This window comes from Phocoena phocoena, chromosome 11 (genome assembly GCF_963924675.1).
Source record: "Phocoena phocoena chromosome 11, mPhoPho1.1, whole genome shotgun sequence".
NCBI classification, from domain to species: domain Eukaryota; kingdom Metazoa; phylum Chordata; class Mammalia; order Artiodactyla; family Phocoenidae; genus Phocoena; species Phocoena phocoena.
The window spans coordinates 58,044,501-58,066,734 of record NC_089229.1 but is presented as its reverse complement, the minus strand read 5'-3'; the positions used below and the strand labels follow the sequence as shown (position 1 = coordinate 58,066,734).

The following is a 22,234-nucleotide window of genomic DNA, read 5'->3' as shown; positions in this document are numbered from 1 at the left end:
GGTGGAGCTGGGTGCTGGGTGTGGGTGTTTGAAGAACCTAGACCCATGCCCCTGTGTTCAGTCCCAGATTTCAGCCTGGTTAGCAGGATCCTGCATTGTTTGGAGAAGGAAGCAGTTGGCTCCGGATTGCTTCCGGTGCGGTGGCCCCAGGCCCCAGTGTAAAACCTCCCTGAGAAAGAGGTGAGGGACAGTGAGGGGAGGTATTTATCCCTCTTGCACCCCCAGGGAAGATGAGAATCTCCTGGAGGCCTTGGCTTCCCTGTTGAAGAGCTTCAGTCTTCCTTCCTCCCACCCTCCCAATTCTGTGGGAGGCAGCGGCCCCTATTCTGAGTCTCCCTTGGGTCAGGTACTGCTAGGGCAGAGACTCTCTTGTCCAAGTCAAGGTATATGCTTCCCCACCCTGAGTTTCAGGGATGTTCTTCTCCGGGGTCATCCCAAGACAACTGTGTCGTTGTCTTGGCAACCTCTCAGCTGAGACCCCGTCCCTGGTTTTTGCCTCTGTGTATCATTGGTGTGTGCTCTCTTGGCCTCAAAGAACCTCTGTCTCTCATCCTCTCATCTCTCTTACCTCATCCTTTGTGACATTCTTTGTCCTGTCTCTCTCAGTCTCTGTATCTTGCTTTGTCTCTGTCTGTCTCCATCCACCTCCATCCAGGCCTCTTGGTATCTTGAAAGCTACCTGGGAGCAGAAGTCTCTCCTGGGCTTTCCCACGTGCTCGCCATTTTGGAGTTATTCTTCCCCTCCCAGGCCAAGCTTGGAGTATCCAGTTCGGCAGTGAAAGTTCTCCCTCCACTTTCCTCCAAGTTCCTCTCTCTTCTTCCCCCTCCACTAATTTTGGAGAGAATGTTTCTGGAAGAAGGGAACTTGATACCCTTTGTGGGTTGAGTAAGAGAGGGAGTGCCGATAATTCAGAAAGGAGGAGGGAGGTTAGACTTCTGGCAGAACTTCCTCATAACCTGAGAACTGGAGAAAGGTGTGAGGAATGGGTCAGGAGCTTAGAGCTTTTCCTTCTGCAGCGCATAAGCTGTGTGCGTGTGTTGGGGGGTAGGTGGGAAGGCCTTCTAAAGGCCTGGTGAGAGATATGCGGACCTCTGGAGACATTCAAAGGGTCTGATTTTACTTGTGGGGAAAGGAAAAGATGGTGGGGAGGTCAGGCTAATGTCCTGCTGAATCAATATTGACTCAGGATGGAGGGGGAGACCCTTCCCCTCCCCCAGCAGCCCAAGCCATCCTGTCTGTCTGTCCAGGCCGCAAAGCAGAGGCCCAGACTCAGGAATGACAAAAATGTGTCTGAGCCTCGTTGAGCTGCGGGGAAGGAGCCACCGGGTAACACCCAAAATACATAAAATTCAGTGAAAAGCTCTTGGTTAGGGTCTGGGAGGCCCCTGCTGTCCCACCCCCATATATTTGAAAGTTTAGATTCCTGCAGGCTCTGTCCCCCACCCCCTGGCCACCCCCTGGCTCCTCTGTTCCCTTAGATATATCATGTGTCTCCTTTTAGAAAACATCCCCTGATACACAGCCTATCTCTCCCTCTGCTGTGTCTGCTCTTGAAAAGGGTCTCAGGGGTCTCTTTCATGCTTACCCTGTCTCAGGTCTCCTGGGTCTTTAGGAAATCTCACCACCTCTCTTCCTCTCCATCTCTGCTCCCAAGGGGATCAACAGATGGGTCCCCTTCTCTGGAGAAGACTCCCTCAGGGCTGTACTTCCCTGTCACTCTCTCTACTCTGGTCAGGCCCTCTCACCGCCCTTCCCCACCCTGCCCCCAAGGTCCCAGAATGGGACAGGACGACAGCCAAGGCTTAAGCAGGGCAGCGGGGTCCGTGTTGTGTCTGGATGCACACCCAACCCTACACCTCCTGTTCTGGCTCCATCTTGGTGGCCCTGGGGGCCATGGCTGGGCTGAGTGCCTGGGTTTGAGGGGGGGCAGGGGTGTTGGCCAGAGTTAGCATGGCGGTCACATTCATCTCTGGGCAAAGCTGAGAACAGACGGCCCCTGTGTCCTGGCGTTCTCTCTGCAACCTCGCTCGCTCTCCCTCCGTAGTCCTCTCCTTCTTCTCCCTTCTCTCTTCCCTCTTCTGTCCCGTTCTTGTCCCTTTCCCTCTTCTCCACCTTCTCCCCTCCTCTCTGAGGAGCCCTGAAGGCCACTGCCACCTCCTGTAATCCCTGTCCCCACTCCCAGCGCCAGAGGACCCTGCCGTTTCCCTTCTTCATCCTTCTTCATGTGGCTCCATCATCGTGGCCAGTGAGGAACTGCCGGTTCAGTCACTAATCGCTCTGTACCTCAGTTCCCTCATCTGTATGACGGTGATTGCAACAGTACCCGTGTCACAGGGTTTGAGGATCTAAATGAGTTAATGTGGACAAAGTGTTTCAGCTCAGTGGCTGACACAGAGTGACCATGTTGAAAAATGTTAGTTCATATCCATATAAAGCCCCAAGTCTCATGAGGGGCAGGAGGCAGGGGAGGCCACTAGTTACTCCTGAACTTAGGGCCGTGTTGTTCCCTCAGCTAAGGCCACAGAGGTGGGTTTCCTGGGTGCTGGCATCAGATGTGGAAGGCTCAGCTGAGGGCAGTGGGGTTGGCTGCTGGCTCTAAGCAGATTACAAGTTTCCTACCCCACCGCACTGCAGCTCCCTCTGCCTCCAAGTGAGGCTTCCCTTGGCTGTGTAGACTGCCCCGAAGTAGGTTATTTGTTTCTTTCCTCCCCTCTTCCCCCTGAAGGAAATCACAGACAGGCCTCAGCCTTCACACTTGAGATTCCTAGGGCTTTCTCCACCGTCCCTGATGGAAAGGAAGTTCTTTCACATCTCTCGAGATCCTTGTGCAGCCCTGACCTGTGGGAGACGTGCACCTCCAGTCCCCCTGCCCCGGCCCAAAGGGATGCTGCTGTGGGACGGGGGCCCTGAGCGCTCCTCTTCCTTTCACTCCCATCCCCCTCTCCCTTCCCTCCGCGAGAGCACATCTGGTTTGTGAATCTCTCTCATTCCAGCTTTCGGAGTTTGCCAGCTGCTGTTTCCTCTGTCGAGTTCAGGCCAAAAATGGGGGTGGGGGACAGCGCGGGGGACAAAGTGAGGGCCAAAGGAGGAGGGGATCATGGCTGGGACTCGGAATGGAGGGGAGATTGGAGTGACCAACCGGTGACCTCAGGCCTGGGCTGTGAGTTCTACCCTGGGGAGGAGAGGGGGTGTGGACTAAAAGTCCAGGTGGAGGCAGGGGTGGCATGGGGGCCTTTCTGGGCTCCAAACAGCCCATCAGCCTCTGAGTCCCCTTCCAGCCCCCTCTACCCGCCCCGCCACCAGCCGGTCTCGGCTGGCCAGGGGAAGAGGACCGTTCTCTGGCATGCTAACTAGGCTGGCGGGCTGTTTCCCGGGAAGACCTCACAGCTGGCCCAGTGGGGCAATGAACTCAGCATTATCCACCTCCTCAAGGGGCCTTTATTCCCTGCTCAGGGTGGGGGGGAGGGGAGGGGGACCCCGGGGCCGGGGGCCTAGCCAGGCCATCCTTGATGTGTTTCCTGAACTCGGCTCTCATCCTGGCCAGGGGCCTGAGTGCTGTCCCCTCTGCCAGAGATGGGGCTTAGGGAGGGAGGACGTCTTCTCAGTGTGGCTCCCCTCACACTCCATCCCTCCCTGCTCAGAGCCCTGACATACTTTCCTTCTGCTCTGTCCCAGCCCTGAGCTCACTCTGCCCTGCCGTCTTCCCAGGGTGCTGTGGCTCCTGAGGGGCCATCTCGCCCCTCCCTGGCACCCCAGTGCCTAGTGCAGTGCCTGGCACAGAGCTGGTTTCCAGTGCACGACAGCCGAAGAGAAATGGGATTGACGCAGACCAAGGAAGAGGCGATGAAGGGCTGGGAGACTGGCTGGGGGTGAAGGAGGGGGGTACTTTTCTTCCTGTGGAGGGCATGGTAACGGGATTGGGAGGAACAACTGAGAGCCTCTCAATGAGAATGGGGAGACTGGTGTGCACTGGTTGGTTAAAAGCTTAGAGTCAGCTCAACTGGTATGAGTCCTGATTTTGTCACTTGCCTGCTGTGTGAACCCACCTTCTCTGAGGCTTGGTTTCCTCATCTAGGAAACGGTGGTATTAGTAGTACCTACTTTGTCATATTGTGGAGAGGATTAAATGAGATGATACGTGGAAAGAACTAGTGTACCACATTTCCTGGCACATACTGAGGTAACAATGAGGGTTAGCGTTACCGTCTTTAATTCATCCCCGGAGAATGAGGTAAGAGAATGGGGCAGGAGCAGAGGGAAGCTGGTGGGGGTGAGGGTTTAGGGCAAAGAGGTCCCGGATATAGGACCTTAACAGGTCGGCTGGGCTGAAACCAGCTCCTACAGGTCACCCCAGCCATCCCCCTGCCTCAGCTCTCCAACTCTGTCATCCTGGGTAATCTTAGGTGCTTCTTACCTCTGAGGGCATCTGCTGAAAGTCTAACCAGCAAGGGAGGCTGGGTCTTTAGAGAATGCAGGTGGAGGCAGGGCTCCTCTGCTGATGCCATCTCCAAGCCACCACTGTGCCAAGGGCACCCCAGACACACATCCCATCTGGGGGCCTGGTGGTTAAGAGTTGGAGATGGGCAGGATGATGGGTCCCAGGGACCAAAAGTGTCCCAGAGGGCGAAGGAGCAGAGAGGTTAGAAAAGACCAGCTCTGGACCTCTAGTGAGACAGGGAGGAAGATAAAGAGAAAACACGCCAATGGCTAAATGCCCCATCACTCTCAGTCAGCAAAATGGGGTTGCTGGTGTCTGACCAGAGTAACAGAGAACAGCAAGGGCTTTGACCCTGAGGGCTGGGGGAGGGCACACCGAACAGGCAGTCTTCGGGACTGAGTGGGGGGCAATAAAACGTGCTCCCTGCATCCTTCCCCTCCCACTGTCGCAGGTACGCGGTGTTCTGGGAGTGAACCCCAGCCACGTGCCCAACCCCCCCAACACATGGACCGTGGGTCAGAGTCTGGGCCAGATGGAGACTGATGCTGGGGGAGGAGGAGGAGCCCTAGAGCGCTTAAGGCCATAGAGTTGGCCTGTATCCCTCAATCACACCCCTGTTTTCTTCCCTTGACCCCAGTCCCTAAGACTTGCAGCCCAAAGCAGTTTGCCTGCAGAGACCAGATCACCTGTATCTCAAAGGGCTGGCGCTGTGATGGTGAGAGGGACTGCCCCGACGGATCTGACGAGGCTCCCGAGATTTGTAAGTGCCTTTTCTGGATCCCTCCCCCACACCACCGATTTATGCCTTTTCCTTTTGGCCCAGGCAGTTTGGGATGAGGACAGTTGAGCTCTAGTCTGGCGTGGACCTTGCTCTATGATTGTTTGTACATGACACAGCTAAAACTGTCCTCTCCCCCTCTTCAAAGAGCCCGGCATGGTGCTTGGTGTGCTCAGAAATGAGCTCCCTCAGCCGCTATACCCCCAAGCCAGCCAGAGATTGTGTTCTCTGGGCTGACAGATTTCCTGGAAGGAGAGGGCCCAGGCTCCCCTCCCTTCTGGCTCATCCCTCTTCTTCCCACCTCTGAACCTCCTGATCCTTGATGAGTGCCCCCAGGTCTTGCTGGGTCCCCTTCCTGTCCTCAGGCTCCCAGGCCAAAGGCCACTGGCCCCTTGCTAAGTCTCTGTCCCAGAAACCCCACCCCTGCACATTTCCCGCCCTCCCCCGCTCCCCCTGCCCTCCGTAAGTGGTGTAATCAGAGGCAGCTGTTTAAAATGGGAGAAAGGTCCCCACCCAGGCTTTACCCTGCCAGTGAGGGGGAGTGGAGGGCTTTCTGGCGGGACCCTAGAGTCCTGGGCAGCTGGCAGGGTCTCTCCTCTGCGGGGCTAATCTGGGCTGGGGTCTAGGGGATCCTGAGTTCCTAGGTCTGTCTCCGTTCTCTCTCCGGCTTTATCCTGTCCCAGCCCCATCTCCACACCCTCACCCATAATTATTAGGGGTAATTTTAGGGCCAGAAAGGGAGCGACCAGTTCTGTCTGCCTCACCCTCATACCCTGCCCTGGAGGTGTGGGAGCCAGGGATATTCTGCAAGTGTTTGTATGGGGGGGTGGCTCAGCCTGGAGCATCTTCTTGTCTGATGCCGTCTTTATGCCCCACATTTCTGACCCCAGTGCTTGGCGTTAGGGATAAAGAAAGCCACGCGGAAGGTCCAGATCTGGCTCTTTTTATCCTCCTCCCTTTAATTTGATGTAAACCCCACCTTATACACATCCCTACACTGTCCCCACTCATGCACAGTCCTGGACCCATCACACCCACGCTCAGTCCCTCCCGGGCACTGACTCACTCCCCTCCACCCTCCCCGACACACACGGACAGAGGCAAATGCTGGCACAGACATGCTCTCACAGCAACGCAGAGTCAACACTCGGAAATGGGGATGCAGAGACACAGCCTGCACTCAGACAGATGCTCCCAGACACGCACACACAAACCCAGACTCACTCCCAAAAGGACATGGAAATGCACATACCAAGGCCAGAAGCACCAGCACATGTGGCTTGTGGGATGTTAGTTCCCCGACCAGGGATTGAATCCAGGGCCATGGATTCACCCTCACTCCATACCACTCTGCTCCACGGTACACACCTCCCTCACCTGTGCATGTGGACTCCTACCAGGCACAGGCGGACAGGTGCACTCATATACAGACACTCTCTCACACCCTGTCCAGGCTTGGGAGCCAATGGGCAGTGGTCTGTCTACCAGCCCACCGGTTTAGCCAGCGTCCTAGGTCACCTGGCCTCCTTAGAATCCCCTCAGGAGCTCTGCCCTGCCCTCCCCCCAGCCCATCTTCTTGGGTAACAAAGGAGGTACCAAGACATCATCAGTGGGCCACAGCCTTTGACCGTTTCCAAAGCCTTGCATCAGGCAAGCTGCTCTGGGGCTGGGGGTCTGTAACAGTGCATCCAACAGAAATATAATGCAAGCCATGTACACAATTTCGAAATTTTCTAGTTGCCCCATTCAAAAAGGTAAAAATAATCAGGTGAAATGAATTTCAACTTTATTTTACCCAATGTATCCAAACTATTATCATTTCAGTATATTATTTGTTTAAAAGTATTAATGAGATCTTTTGCATTCTTTTTTGTGGCTGTGGTATTAAGTCTTCAGAAGCCAATGTGCATTTTATTTTATTTATTCATTTATTTGTTTGTTTGTTTGTTTTCAGCCATGCCATGTGGCTTGCGGGATGTTAGTTCCCCGACCAGGGATTGAATCCAGGGCCATGGTAGTGAAAGCACCAAGTCCTAACCACTGGACCACCAGGGAACTCCCATTGTTTTTTGTTTGTTTTTGCCAGCGTGCATTTTATACTTACAGTTGGTACTCGTCGCATTTCAAATGCTCAGTAGCCACGTATGATGCTGCATATTGGGAAGTGCAGTTCTAGAAGACTTGGTCCAGCTCTCAGCCCCAGGCTCTGTGACCTGGGGAGCTATAGGAAGGAGGTGTACTTTGTCTCCTGAGTGTAGAATGTGAGGCATTGGGGTCCACAGCGTGGGGCATTTGGGGAGTGGACTCTTTGCTAAAACCTAGTTCTCCCCTCCACCTGGCGGCTCCCAGGTGTGTAGCTGCTGTTGGGAATGGCATAGAAGAGCTCGAGGTTGAAGAGTCTATCCAGGCCCTAGGCCTCCTGAGATCTAAAAAGTGCAGGTGCCTGTAACCCCAGTCTCAGTTCCCCACCCCCTCCCCCAGTGAACAGCTAGGCAGACAGCCTCTGTAGCCAGTGCGGTCATGCTGGCCTTTCCATCTGCCCCCAGGTCCACAGAGTAAGACCCAGCGATGTCAGCCGAACGAGCACAATTGCCTGGGCACCGAGCTGTGTATTCTCATGTCCCGCCTCTGCAACGGGGTCCAGGACTGCACAGATGGGTCGGACGAGGGGCCCCACTGCCGAGGTAAGGGCTCTTCCACCTCTCCTGTCCCAGGTGGATGCAGTGAGTTCTCAGGTGGGCACCTGACAGGTTTGGAGGCCCGCCATCCAAGGACTGTCCTCGCACCTTTGTGGGGGATGAGGCCTTGTCCTGCTCCCCTGCGCCCCGGGCACTTCTCTGTGTGTGCTTGGACATGTCACTACCCCTCTCCAGTCCCCAGTTTCCCACCTGTGAAATGAGAGCTTTATACTAGATCAGCGTTTTTGTACTTTTTATTTTTGTAAATAGCGGGGTCTTTTCTTCAAATCGTTTCTTACATGAGTATGAACAGAGAAGAGCAGATGCTGTGATTGAAGCTGGGGTTGGGGGGTTCTGGAGTTTTGTCCCCCTGCCTCCACTTCCAGGGCCCCAAAGGCGTCCCCCAGGAAGTGCAGATCTTTGAGGCTCTGTGAAGTTGCTTGATGGGAAAGTCACCCAGGCTGAACAGGGAACTATGATAGGTCAGACATCCTTCCCACCTGCAGCTCAGGTCACCAGCTCTGCAGTTCTCCCCCTGGAGGCCCCCATGACCCAGGGAGAGTCTGGATCCCACGTGAGCAAAGGGAGAGATTCTTTGGGGGTAGGGGGGACAGGCAGGGCCTCAGGCCTGTGAGTCAGGGAATGGGGACTTCTCCTACTGCCCTCAAGGTCTGGGCCTGGAGCAGAAGCCTGGCTTTGTGAGTCCCTGGGCAAGCCCCTGGGTGTGGGGCAATCTTCCCTGGGGGGTGGGGACCGTGTCCTGTGCCTGTAACGCGTGTCAGAAAACATCTGCCTGTGGGAAGAGACACATCTGGATCCTGTTCATTGAGGGCAGGGAGTGTGGAGCAAGGGAGTTTGTGGAAGATTTTTATCCTTTCCTTTGGTTGATTCTGCATGTTTTTCTCTGAAGCTCCTGGAATGGGATGCAGAGTGTGGGCCTAGGGGCTGACTTCAATTACCACGCACGTCCCATCTTATCGGATGGCGTGTGTTCAAGTTTGCTTGATTTTGTATACCTGGTCAGTATCAAAAACAACCAAGAACCTCGAAAACCTAGGGTTTGGACTTCCTTCTCTGATATTACAGAAGTTGGACCTCATCATCCTCCCACCCCATATCCAGAAGACAAACTCTTTTCCAGATTTTCTGGAACAAACACTATTTCCCCCCTGTGTTGGGGGGAGGCTGGACAGGGCAGCACCCTCGGGCTCTCGGGCATAGATGGGGAGGAGAAGGAAGAACCGGGGCCCGGCTCCCGATCCTAGCTCCTCCTGGCAGGCTTAGTGCCTCTAAACGTCTTAGCATCTCAGGCAGTGCTCTCTCCTAGGTGGGAGGGGGGGAGCAGGGGTGTGAGGCAGCTGGACAAAGGGGTCTTTGTGCAGGCCGCCTGGCCTCATGCAAGACCATTAATTGGGTCGCTGGTCTGGGGGGGCAGCTGCTCTCCCACCTCTTCCCCCTCCTGTCTCATTCCCTTCTGTCTCCCCTGTGGAAGTGGGTCAGTGGCAGGAGGAAGATTAGAGAAGGATCCCAGGGGAGCCAGTTTTGCTCCTCCTCCTATCCTCTACCTGGACCTTGGGCCTTCTCTCTGAGGCCTCTAGGACTCAAGGGATGGGTTGCAGGGGTGCTTCTAGACAAGAGCTAGGGTGCTGCACAGAAAGACTCAATTCCATGCCAGCTCTTCACCCTCAGCCCCAAAGCCAACATTGCAGTCCTCGGGCAGTGCAGGCAAGAGGTATGTGAAGGGGATGAGAATCACTGTCCCCACTTCCTGTTGACCCCAACAAACTACCAGAACCCCTCTCCATGGGGACAGAGGGAGTTCAGAGCAGCCAGAGCAGGGAGATGTGGGTTCTAAATCATAATGGGCTGTGTGACCTTGGACCTGTCTTATACCCACCCTTGGTCTTGGTTTCCTCACTGACACTATATTTTTAGGGTCGATGCTTCGTAAGCCCCTTCATCTCTGACACTGCAGGCAGCAGAAGTGGTTTCTGAAGGGTTGGGGGAAGGTTGCAGTCTGGGTACAGCTGCCAGGTCTGGAGTCCTGAGTATGTGTCACCTGCTCCCACACAGAGCAGCGAGGACAGTGTTCTCATCTGGGTTGCCAGCACCACTGTGTCCCTACACTCAACGGGCCCACCTGCTACTGCAACAACAGCTTTCAACTTCAGGCAGACGGCAAGACCTGCAAAGGTAAGTGTGCCCACCGCGTGTGCTGGAGGTGAGGGGTAGTGGGCCGGGCTGGGGAGGAGAAAGCAGATGGAAGGCGCAAGACAGGAGGCGGGGCTACAGGCTTTACAGCCTCAGGGCATGACTGTGGGCCCTAACTACTTGCTTCCACCAGACTTCTTTTTTTTTGTGGCACGTGGGCCTCTCACTGTTGTGGCCTCTCCCGTTGCGGAGCACAGGCTCCGGACGCGCAGGCTCAGCGGCCATGGCTCACGGGCCCAGCCGCTCCGCGGCATGTGGGATCTTCCCGGACCGGGGCACGAACCCGCGTCCCCTGCATCGGCAGGCGAACTCTCAACCACTGCACCACCAGGGAAGCCCTCCACCAGACTTCTTAAAAGTCGTCTTAAAAATTATATCTTTGACAAATCCTCTTCAGTTCTGGTCCCTTCCCCATCTCTCTGGAGGTCAACTCTGTTACCAGTTTGCTACTTCTCTGACCAGGCCTTTTTCTGTCCATGTATACATGTACTCATGGAGAATCTAATTGAAAGTACTGTTTATGTGCATGTGATTTTTTTTTACATAAATATCATACTGTACATATGCTTTTTTCAATTTTTTCACCCAGTATGTTCTAGAGATTTTTCCATGTTAATACGCAGAGATCTACCTCATTCTTTTAAAAACCATTGTGATGTATGACTGTTACCACCGTTTGCTTGGCCATCTCCCTTTTGATGCGTAAGATGTTCCCAGTTTCTTCTGTTACACACAATGCAAACTTTTCTGTTTTAAATTTACCTCCCTGGGGTCGTTGCACAAATGCCACCTTCTCAGTGAGGCCATCCCTACCTCCCTAAAATCCCACCCCCAGCACCTGCATTCTCTGTCCCCTTTCTCTGCTTAATATTTTTCCATAGCACCAGCCACTTTCCATTGCACTAGTTCCTCTAACATGCCATTTACCTTTTTGTCATATTATCGTAGGAACAGTATTTCATTTACTATTGGAATTTAAGTTTTATGAGGGCAGCAATTTGAATCTGTTTTATTCACTGATGTATCCCCTGAGCCTAGAACAGTACCTGGCACATAGTAGGTACTCAAGAAATCTTTTCTGAGCGAATGGATAATATGCACGTGCGTGGATATTTCTCCAGGGTAGATTCCAAGTCTGGATTCTCTAGGTGATAAAGTTTCCACATTTCTTATTGTAATAGATTCTGCCAAACTGTCCTCCGAAGTAGCCGTAGGCTTGGACACATCCCTGGTGGTGTCTGAGGGCACTCCCTTCCCTGCCCTCGGCACACTGGAAGTGACGGCGCTCTCTCCTTTTCCCGGCAGACTTTGACGAGTGCTCGGTTTATGGCACCTGCAGCCAGCTGTGCACCAACACAGATGGTTCCTTCACGTGCGGCTGCGTGGAAGGGTACCTGCTGCAGCCAGACAACCGCTCCTGCAAGGCCAAGAACGGTAGGTGGGGTCACCTGTGGCCGTACAGCTAGGCGCCCTCAGTGTTGTTCCCTGATGGGGAGTGGCCAGAGAGGTCTCAGGGCCACTTGCTGCATTGACCCTTCTCTCCTCCACCTACAGAGCCGGTAGACCGACCCCCTGTGCTGCTGATTGCCAACTCACAGAACATCCTGGCTACATACCTGAGTGGGGCCCAGGTCTCTACCATCACACCCACTAGCACACGGCAGACCACAGCCATGGACTTCAGCTACGCCAACGAGACGGTGTGCTGGGTGCACGTTGGGGACAGTGCTGCCCAGACACAGCTCAAGTGTGCCCGCATGCCGGGCCTGAAGGGCTTCGTGGATGAGCACACCATCAACATCTCCCTCAGCCTGCACCGTGAGTCACCTGTTCCAGCTTGGAGGGCAGGGGAGATGGGCAAGACAGAGCCTGTCTGGGACAGAGTCAGAGGGGTATTCGGGATGACCCCTGTCTGGGGCAGGAGCCTAAACAAAAGCCGCTGACGGAGGCTGAGGCAGGGGGTTTCACATGATGACACTTGTTTGGAGCCGGGGCAGAGTTATGGCTGTGCTTCCTCCCCTCTCTCTGAGCTGACTCTCTGATGGCTCCTGCATTTCTGGCTCAGGGCAGAGAAGGGCCTCCCAGAAGAAGTGCTCGATGGGGGCAATAACTGGTCAACCTCCAGAGACCAGGGACTGTCCCTTTTCAGAGAGAGGAGTGTTGATTAGTCCACAGAGGGGCTTTCCCACACAGCGAGAGCCAGAGCAAGGGAAAGAAGAGGCCTGGAACCAGAGGAGCCTGGCTAAGTTGTAGCTGAGGGCAGAGGAGCCGCGGCCAGGCTGGGTCCAATCTCCTCTTCCATTATTCCTCTTGGGGACATCTCCAGAACGGACTCCCTGCTGCAGCATGGCTGTAGGGGTCCTGAGGCTGTTTCTAGGGGGCTTTGTGGCAGGAATGAGCCCAGAGGAGGAGCCGTGAGCGCTGGGGCCACGTGAGCGTTCTCAGATATCCTGGATGTCCCCCTTTGGGGCTCCTTCCCAGGCCATACTTTGCTGTCTCAGAGGTGGCAGATGGGCAGTCACTGGGGATGGGGCCGGGGCATAGATCCACTGCCTGGAGCCATCCTGCTCATCTCAGATGCTGCTACATAAACAAACAAAACATCTGGCATCATCACATTTCCAGGAAATGCACCACCGGGCTGAGGGGGGAGGTCTGGCCTATGGTTGATCTCACCCGCAGGAGAGAGGGTAACTTGATCTGTGACCTTGAGTAAACCAGAACTCCCTGTCTCTGCTTTGATTTCCTAATCTGCATAATGGGTTTGAGCCTGTCTGGCGAGATCAGATAAATTGCAGAGAAAGCCAGAAGTAACTAGAGGCCAGTGCACACAAGGGTTAGGATGGTAAACCTGGGTCCTGTCTAGAAGATCTTGAAGTTCCTTCTCTGGGTCCCCATGTGATGATCCCCACAGAAGACCAAAATCCCAGGAGGACACAAGGGCTTAGTTTTTGAGGGAGCAGGGGTTCCTCCAAGAGCCCTCGCCCTCTTGCAGCCCCATTGTGTGGTCCACACCTCAGCTGCGGCCCTTCCACAGCATCCCAATAGCTGTTGGTGACCAAGGCTCACCTGTGATAGACCTGTCCTCCTTGGAGTGCTGGGCTGGGGACTGCTACGCCTGGTCGGCTGAGCTCTTGAGGGGTGGGCAGTCGTGGTAGGTAGGGTAGTATTAGGGTGAGACCCCATGAGACAGCTGCCCTCTCCCTGTTCCTTGTTGACGGTCCCACCCAACAGGCTGTCTGGGCAAACAGCTCCAGCAGTTCCCTCCCTGGCCCTGCCTCAGGGCGGCCAATGGGCTGATGAGCTTGTGGATAGGTGGCTGGCAGGGGTGCCCTGATGGGAACATTTTTTGTTCTGGCCTGGACCCTCTCCTGCCTTTCTCCCCAGGAGAAGCAGGAAATAACCTCAGGTGGGTGCCCCTCCTTTGGCAAACAGAGCCTTGCCTTCAAAGTCTGCTAGATTCGTTGGGCCCTTCTGGGGCAGAGTCCAGGAGGCCAGAAGAGACCGGAAGGTTCTGGGGAGAAATGCTGCTGGGGCAAATGAATGGGTTCCTCTTGCCCCAGCCTCTGTCCCTTCCTCCTGCCCTACCCCCACCCCATGCCCCATGCCGCCTGAATGTCTGGCTGTCACCCTGAGGATGGTTGTTTTGCTCTCATCCCACAAACTAATTATGGGCCCTGAGCTGAGGATGTCGGAAGTGTCTCTCCCCAGCACCCTTCCCCCGCCCCCAGTTCATCCCCCTTCCCAGGAGAGGCTGATGGCCTGCCCTGGTGTGCAGCGTGGCTGGTCCCAGGCACTCACCTGGGCAGAGGGCTGCTGGCCTGTAATTAGCTCCCCCAGGGGCAGGAAGAAGAAAGGCTGCTGCTTTCTCCTGTTATCTCTCTGCCCTCTGGGGGAGCCCTCCCTGCAATCGTGCCATTCTTGGCTGACCCTGACCTCTGTCGGACCCCTGGCCTGAGCCCCATGCCCGGGGGGGGGGGGGGGGGGTGGTTGGGGGGGGGGAGTCTGACAAGGGAGAGGTGCTGGAGCCCAGAGCCCAGAGGCTGAGAAGCCCGCCTGCTGGTGTGGGAAGAAGGGGGAGCCTGCCCTGGAGAAAACTCTGGAAACAGAAATAGAATAGAAAGAAGGAAGGAGGCCAGGAAGTGAGCCTGTTTCACATGGGTCCTTGAGCGTTTGTGAGCCAGGCCTGCTCTGACTCCTGAGCCCTTGGAGGGCCCCTCCCAGGCCCCACAGTGGTTGGTGCGGCTTCATGACTGGCTCCGTGGAATAGGCTTAGGGCCGAAGTCCAGCCTTTTCCTGTCTGAGCCCAGCTCCTTCCCCCAGTTTCTACTCAAGAGTGGGGAGAGACCTACTGACCGCATCCTCACTCGTTCTGACAGGTGTATGTGCATGTGCGTGCGTGCGTGCCTGCGTGTGTGTGTGTGTGTGTGTGTGTGTGTGTGTGTGTGTGTGTGTGTGTGTTTTCATCCCTTAACAGGCTGGGCTGCCAGCGCTTCCTCCCCCAGCCTGTGTCTTGCATTGGCCTGGGTTGGGGGGTGGGTCTTAGAAATCAGTCCTCATCTCTTCTCCTCCCTCCTGGGATGTAATTCCACGGTCCATCCTCCCCTCTGCCGCTGCCCCAGCAGGATGGGGATGTCTCTGAGGACTCTGATCCCATGACTAGAGAACATGATGGGGTGAGCCAGGAGACCCTCAGGGAAGACCGTGTCCCACCCCTCAGGGTTTACTACTGCCTTTCCCAAAGCCGGAGTGCCTTGATTTTTAGGTCGTGTATGGATGTGCGTTTTTTATTGTTACAGTCATGTTTTTATGTAATGCCCGTTAGAAACTCCTACAACCGGCACATCAAACCTACAGCTTCATAGATCGTTCAGGATGCAGCAAAATAAGAAAAGTGAGTTGATGTAAAGAAACGGCAGAGCAGGCTGTGCATAAACATGGGAAGCATTTTGAAAGTGACAGACAAAAGACTGAAGTTCTGGAAACCGAGGCCCAGAGGGATCGACAGGCCTGGCCTGCCCACCCTACCCCCCATTTCTGACCACCCTCTCAAGGAACCTCAGGCCCTGTCCAGCCCCCTGCAGGGCCGCCCCTGGGCAGGGCTGGGGGTCAAGTCTGCTTGACCCCCAGCCCAGCCCGGCCCTGCATTGTCTAGGCTTCACTCCTCTGACCTGTCCTCCCTGAGCTTTGAGGATGTTTCTGCTGTAGAAAGAAAGAGCACAGACTGCAGGAGCGGGGCCCTGGGAAGATGTGTGTGTGTGGTGAGCGGAGGTTCTGAGGTTGCAGATAGAGGCCTTGAAGGACATAAGGTTTGCTGAAGTCACTTCATTCGGGGCTGTGTATGAGGGAATGCTCTGGAGGGGCCCTTGGGGGTCCTAGGGTTTCTTCTCTGTACCATGCTGCATGGGGAAGGAGGAGATTGGAGGGGAGGCCCAGAAAAGTCCTCCTAGGCTGCAGGCTGCAAGGTTGCGAAATGGGTCCCCAAGTCCAGCTGGCCAGCTTCACTTTTCCCTCCCTCTCGTGTGTGTGTGTGTGTGTGTGTGTGTGTGTGTGTGTGTGCGTGTGTTTAAAATCACAACAGGAAATAGGGCAGTGATTTGTCTAGAGAAGGGGCACAGAAAGAGAGAATATCTCCTCTGAGTCTGATGAACTGGCTTCCCTGCTGGAAGGGGAGCCATGCCCCCACTGAGCTGGGCACCCAAGGCCCTCTCAGCCCCCACCCCAGCCTACAGAACACTTCCAGGGTCACAGATGAAAACTGGCCACCTGCTTCTTTGGCCTTTCCACCCATTGGGTGTCAGAATATTGGGGGGCTCTCGCCAGCCTGCTCTTGGCCTTGGGCCCCCCGCATCCTGGTGCTTTTGCTTCCCATTCCCATTCCAAGTTTCCTAATCATTTAATGGCCCTTCTCTCCTCTTCCTGGCCAGGCCAGCCCTGTGTCTCCCGGCACAGCTCCAGCCCAGTCCTCTCCTCCCCCGCTGTCTCCTTGAAGTTGCCTCTCCACCCAGCCTGCGCCCAACAACCCCCTCCCTGTTTTCAAGCCAAAGGAAGTAACTTAAGCAAGAGAGATGTGTTCTAGAGCCCAGCAAGAATTTCTCAATAGTGGGAAGACCCTTGTTCTGATTCTGAATCAGAGTTGCAGAGTCCACGCATCCCATCCCCGGGACCCAGGACTGAGAGCCTGTGTGGACCTGGGCCACTCAGGGGAGGGGAGCGGGGCTGGAAGTACAAGCGGGGCAGGAAGGGAGCCCAGGGACAGAGCTGACCCAGTGTGGCTGATCCCCGGACCTGCTGGTGGAACAAGAAGAGCTGAAATCAGGACCCAGCACGAAACAGGAGTGTGAGCACATGCCATTTAGCAAAACTTCTGCCAGGCCTGCCCGGTGGTCTCCTCCCTACCTGCAAAGGCCCCGGGCTCCCGAGCATCTCCCCCAGCCCTTGGGTGAGATCCCAGAGTGGCTCTGACAAGCAAGAACGTTGCGTGACAGACGTCTTGTCCCACTGTCTTAGGCATCCTCAGGCCAGAAAAGGAGGATCCTGGCAATAGAAGGGAAGGAAAAAATTAAGTCCCAGCTCTAGGACAACAGAGTGAGCACTCAGCATTCACCAAATATTTGTTGAATGAATCAGTACGTGTGTGTCAGGCGCTGGGGACAAAAATGAAAGACCTGCCCTGCCCTCACAATATTTGTAATCAGGTAAGCAGGCTGTGATAAAAGGGGCTTATGGAAGCCTGCAATACAGAAATTTTCCTTCTGGGGGCCTGAACTATCTTGAAGAATAAATAGTAGTTGTCAACCCCAAACTGAAGGGCCTACCTTCAGTCAGGAGGCCACAGGGCTCTGGCTGGAGGGACAGATGGAAAAGGGAAGGAAGGATGGGGTTGAGGTGAGGGAGGATCATGCAGTGGTATGAACAACAGCTCCCATTTGTGGAGCGTTTATCATGTGCCAGGCCCCGTGCTAAGTGCTGTTAATGCACCATCCCATCCCAGATCCGCAGACTGAGACTCAGAGACATCAAGTGACTTGCCCATAGTTCCACAGTTGGAAGGTGACAGAACTAGGCTTCACACCCAGGCTGTCAGTGTCTGGAGGCTGTCTGGGCCCAGGGCAGAGTGATGGGAGAGGCAGGGAAGTTTTCTGGAACAAGGGCAAGAACTCGGTGTCTTCACTGAGGATGTAGTTAAGGTGGAAATGGCATTTTCCTTCCTCGCCCAGGGACCTGGTACCCTATTCTGCAATCCTTGGGTGTATGGATGTGTTGGGGGATATTTCCTCAAGGCATAGAGACTCTCCTCCTTCCCCAGAATTATTTTAGGAAGAGTGACTAGGATCCTGCAGCTGAAGTTAGGGTCTTCTTGGCAATGGGCTGGGGCTGTTGTTTTTGGAAAAGCAGCCACCAGTTTAGGGAGACGCCTCTTGAATGACGTGAAGGAGGGCGACGTCGAGGAGAGCTGGAGTGGTGGCGAGTGCCGAGCGCTGAGCATCAGCGTTGGGGCACAGGGAGGGCTCAGCAGTTACAAACACACAGCCCAGGTCTATTCTGGGGCCTGGAACTGAAAGTCCTTTGTGATATCACAGGCAGGCTGTGGTCTATCCTCTGTCTTATTTCCCTCCCAGCTTCCTGGCCTCCTTCTCTACCCTGGGATCCCTAACCCCTCAGCCTCCAGACCAGCCCCACACTCCTCCCATCACCACACAGCATCCCACCCCTTGGGTTTACAGGATTCTCCCGTCTTCAGGATCTCTGGGGCCTTTGGCCAGAGAGCCCTTGTGGAGGGTGCTGTGAGGTGGATCAGTCCCGAGAAGGCTGGGCCACGAGGGGCCAGCTGCCCTCTGGGTGTGTGGAGACAGAATGTCAGGTCCTGCAGGCCGAAGCCCAGGACTCCAGTTGCCCCCTCCATGCCCCGGGACAGGGGGCAGTGGCCCAGACACTGCCTGCGGGGAGCCCGGGAGGGAAGGTGCCCTCTCCCAATCTGAGCCCGTCTCACTACACTTGCAATGGGAAGATTGGCCAAGCGTGTGTGTGCGTGTGAGTGTGTGCATGCGTGTGAGTGTATGTGGTGGGGTGTGCAGAGGAGTCTGGACTTGAGAAGAGAGGAAGATAATGTGGTGGAGGGGTTGGATAACAAAGGAGTTTTGCTTGCAACTAATAGTCTCCAGCTGCAAAAATACCAAAGGGGAGCCCAGGCCGGGCTGGGGACTCCAGTTCTTGCCAACTCCTCACCGGCCTGCTGAGTGGGGCCCTGCCTGGCCTTTGGGAGGTGGAAGAGGAGACGAGCCAAGGGTAAACATCTGAGAGAAGGACGATCCCTCTGCCTTCCTTCCCAGGCCAGCAGGGAGGCTCGAAGGTCGGCCATCCTGAGGCTGCAGGGGAGGACGTGGAACTGCATCTGGGATGGGGGGGCATCAGATCCCTTCAGGTTTCTTCCTCCTCCCCTCTTGCCGAGGGAGGGTGGATCGGGGAGCAGGGGAAGGGTGTTGCCAGCCTTGGAGCTGGGCAGTGACTCAGGGAAGCCTCAGGAAGTTGGAGGGAAGGACACAGCTGCCCCAGCTGGTGCTGGGAAAACAGCTTTGAGTGATGAGGTTCGTCTACATGCCAGCATCCCCCAGACACCCACTGTGCCCACCAAGTAAAGGGCACACAGCCCTGTTTGCCTTTCACCCACCCTGCTGGCTGCCTGGGACTGCGGCAGGGTCCACCCCTCCCCCCCGTGCCCCCCCCCAACCCCGGCCCCAGCTTGGGACCTTGGTTTCCTCTGGATGGGGTCCAGCAGCGTTCATTTTCATCTGTTTTCTCTGTGGTCACAGTGTGGGGTAGTTTGCTCGCCTAACCCCTGCGCTGGGCCCTCTTCCTACCCGGCCTGGGATCCACGCGCCCAGGCTGCTCTGCCCCCTCTCTTTGACCTTGTCAGGAGGGGACAGTACTGGGGCTCATAGGAGAGAGTTGCTGGGTTTAGGGACACATCAGCAATCACAGGGGTACCTCATCCTTGTGACCTCTTTCTCCAGGCATCTTGGGGTGGGGTTCAACAGGGGGGACCTGAAGAGGAAACTAGTTTGGTGAGAGTCTCAGACTGGCTCTTTCCCTTCCTCCCTCAGCCTAAGTCCTGTGACTGTGAGTCAGTGTCAGGGCCTGGCCAAGTTCCTTGAGAGCCGTGTTCCTGTTCCCTGTGCCCCCCACCCCTACCCACTGTTAGGAAACAGCCCCTGAATCCCTGTGAGGGAGGGGGGAGGATTAGGGAGGGCTGAGCAGAAAGCCTAGTCGTTATACCTGTAGCTGTGTAGGGACTGAATAATCCTTACCAGGTTGAGTGTGGCTAGTGGGGATTTCAGTAAAAAATAAATAAATAAATAAAAAAGTTTCAGCCAAAGACAGGTGGTCCAAAGACTCCTTTACCTGCTGAGGAAATTGGTGGAAGTGGAGTGCAGGGCAGGGGTCCCAGGGAGTCATTGTCTTGGAAACTTCCCTGCTTGCAAGAGGTATCACCTCTGATAGTGGTAGTTGGAGGGGGCAGTGGGTGGATGGGAGCCAGTGGGTCCTGGAGTGAAGGAGCCACACCACCCCCCAGGAGGCCAGCAGGGGTCCCGTCCCCAGACTTCCTGCCTCCTAGACTTCCTGCTGCCCTTGCCCCACCCCTGATCTCTTAGGCCCTTTTGGCCATAGACTGAGTATGGGCACCTGGTCTCCATCCTCTTCCCCCACTCCCACCCTTCTGAAGCTCCCCCTCTTTCTGAGCCATGCCTCAGTTTACCTTCAGAGTCCTTTGATGGCTCTCCTCCTCTGCACTCTCTCCTCCAGCCCTATATCTTTTTTTTTTTTGCGGTACGTGGGCCTCTCACCCTTGTGGCCTCTCCCATTGCGGAGCACAGGCTCCGACGTGCAGGCCCAGTGGCCGTGGCTCACGGGCCCAGCCGCTCCGCGGCATGTGGGATCCTCCCGGACCGGGGCACGAACCCGCGTCCCCTGCGTCGGCAGGCAGACTCTCAACCACTGCGCCACCAGGGAAGCCCTCCAGCCCTATATCTTATTCCCTGCTCCTTCCCACCCTCCCGAGAACTGGAGGAAATTGAGCAATAGGGACATTGAAGAAACAGGGGAATGGGAGTGAGTACGGGAAGTTGGGCCCATGCCACTGGTTCTAACCTTTTGCCACCATGGACCTTCCCTTTTCCATCTCTGTGGGCCCCATTTGGACATTCTCTTCTCTCAGAGTGGATTTATTGATGGATGCCCTGCTTTTCCACTTTTAGAAGTCACGCAGCACGTACAGCTTCCAGTCCGTGCTCCTAGCTGGTGTGCTATAACTCGACTTACCATACAAAGATAATGAAAGTCCAGCCAAAAGCAGAGATGTGTGATGTTTTATTAGCCTGAGTGCTCTTATCTAAAGTAAAAGCAGATTTAAAAAATTCTGGAATGAGCTAGTAGACCTATCCTCACTGCCTTTTGGAACCCCAAGAAGTTGGTCCCATTCAAGCAGGGGCTAGAGTTGGGAAACCTGTCAGTCAGCCAACCAGCCACCAATTATCCAGTGCCCCTGTGTGCCCACCCTGAGCTCGGCATGGGGAGCAGCGCTGTGTGGGAGGATACTCAGAGACTTCTCTTTGGAGAGACCCTGTTGGTGAAGGGTGGCCAAGAGCACAAGGCAAAATGTGCCACTGCCAGTAGCTCCCGTAAGAGCTCAGGGAGGAGAGACAGCCGTGGCATGGGTGGTGAAGGAGGGCACCCCAGAGGAGGTGGGCTTCCCACGGTAGGTTCTGCACCAGCAGAGGGTGGGCATGTCTGTGGGAGGACCGCCCCCATAGCCCTTTCATTCACACTCTCCAGACGTGGAACAGATGGCCATCGACTGGCTGACAGGCAACTTCTACTTTGTGGATGACATCGATGATAGGATCTTTGTCTGCAACCGAAACGGGGACACGTGTGTCACTTTGCTAGACCTGGAGCTCTACAACCCCAAGGGCATTGCACTGGACCCTGCCATGGGGTGAGCGGGGCAGGCAGGGGCACTGGCCCTGGAACAGGGAGGCAGAGGCTGTGGTAGAAGGGAGGGTGCCCAGTGTCCAGACCCCATTTAACATGCCATCTGCTCACAGGAAGGTGTTCTTCACTGACTACGGGCAGATCCCCAAAGTGGAGCGCTGTGATATGGACGGGCAGAACCGCACCAAGCTGGTCGACAGCAAGATTGTGTTTCCTCACGGAATCACGCTGGACCTGGTCAGCCGCCTCGTCTACTGGGCCGATGCCTACCTGGACTACATTGAGGTGGTGGACTACGAGGGCAAGGGCCGGCAGACCATCATCCAGGGCATCCTGGTGAGGAGGAAGTCTTGGCCGGGAAACCCTTCTCTGGGCCTCTTGGGAGGGCGGGGGACAGAATGGGAGCGTGGTTGCCCTGAGCTCTCTGGTAGGGAGGGGGTGGGCACGAGCATCTGGGGGGAAGGACAGAATATGGCTTCCACTCGGACGGCCACAGTCATTTTAGAGACCACCTTTTACTTCCCTTTTCTCATTTGAGTTGGGTTCTTACACAAGCCCCTGGAAAATGAGCAGTCAGGTATCTCAGTTCCCTTTTGGCGGCTGAAAAAAGGCAGGATTCAAAGAGGTTAAGTGATTTGCTTGAGGTTACACAACTGGGAAATAGCACTTGCACCTAGTCTAGAAGCCCTTCCAGTTCAGAGATGACATCTCTCTTCTGGGATAATTAGGGGGACCCTCCATCCCGATTTGCCTGAGACTGTCCCAGTGTCAGCCCTGAAAGTCCCCTGGGCCAGTCTTGGACAAACTGGGACAGTTGGTTACCTTAGATACATTATGCAGGTAGCAGAGGCTGTTATCAGGCTTGCTTGGGGCCAGTCTGTTCTCTCAACCTTCCCAAAAGCTGGGAGCTAGAGGCGGGTTAAGAATGTTCCCTGTGGACAGAGTGTAGGGCCCAACTCTACTTCAGTGCAAAATCATCCCATCATTGAATGTGTGCCTAGTTCTGAGAGGGATATGGTTCCTGCCCTCAAGGGGTTTGAGCCGAGTGGGTAGAGTAAACCCACAGATCACCAGACAGTGGATTACAGCCAGAAATGGAGTGTGGAAGGAGAGATTGTCCTCTCTGGTTAGAAGAT

At 55.4% G+C, this 22,234-nt stretch overlaps 1 protein-coding gene across 1 annotated transcript in view; it reads left to right on the top strand.

Moving 5' to 3' along the window:
• Positions 1 to 22,234, top strand: part of LRP1 (LDL receptor related protein 1) — a 78,033-nt gene that overhangs the window by 3,225 nt on the left and 52,574 nt on the right. The window contains exons 2-8 of the mRNA XM_065887614.1: positions 5,077 to 5,199; positions 7,764 to 7,901; positions 9,969 to 10,088; positions 11,412 to 11,540; positions 11,661 to 11,924; positions 20,940 to 21,102; positions 21,212 to 21,434. Of these exons, the coding sequence (XP_065743686.1) occupies positions 5,077 to 5,199; positions 7,764 to 7,901; positions 9,969 to 10,088; positions 11,412 to 11,540; positions 11,661 to 11,924; positions 20,940 to 21,102; positions 21,212 to 21,434 (1,160 nt within the window). The remainder of the gene's footprint in view (positions 1 to 5,076; positions 5,200 to 7,763; positions 7,902 to 9,968; positions 10,089 to 11,411; positions 11,541 to 11,660; positions 11,925 to 20,939; positions 21,103 to 21,211; positions 21,435 to 22,234) is intronic.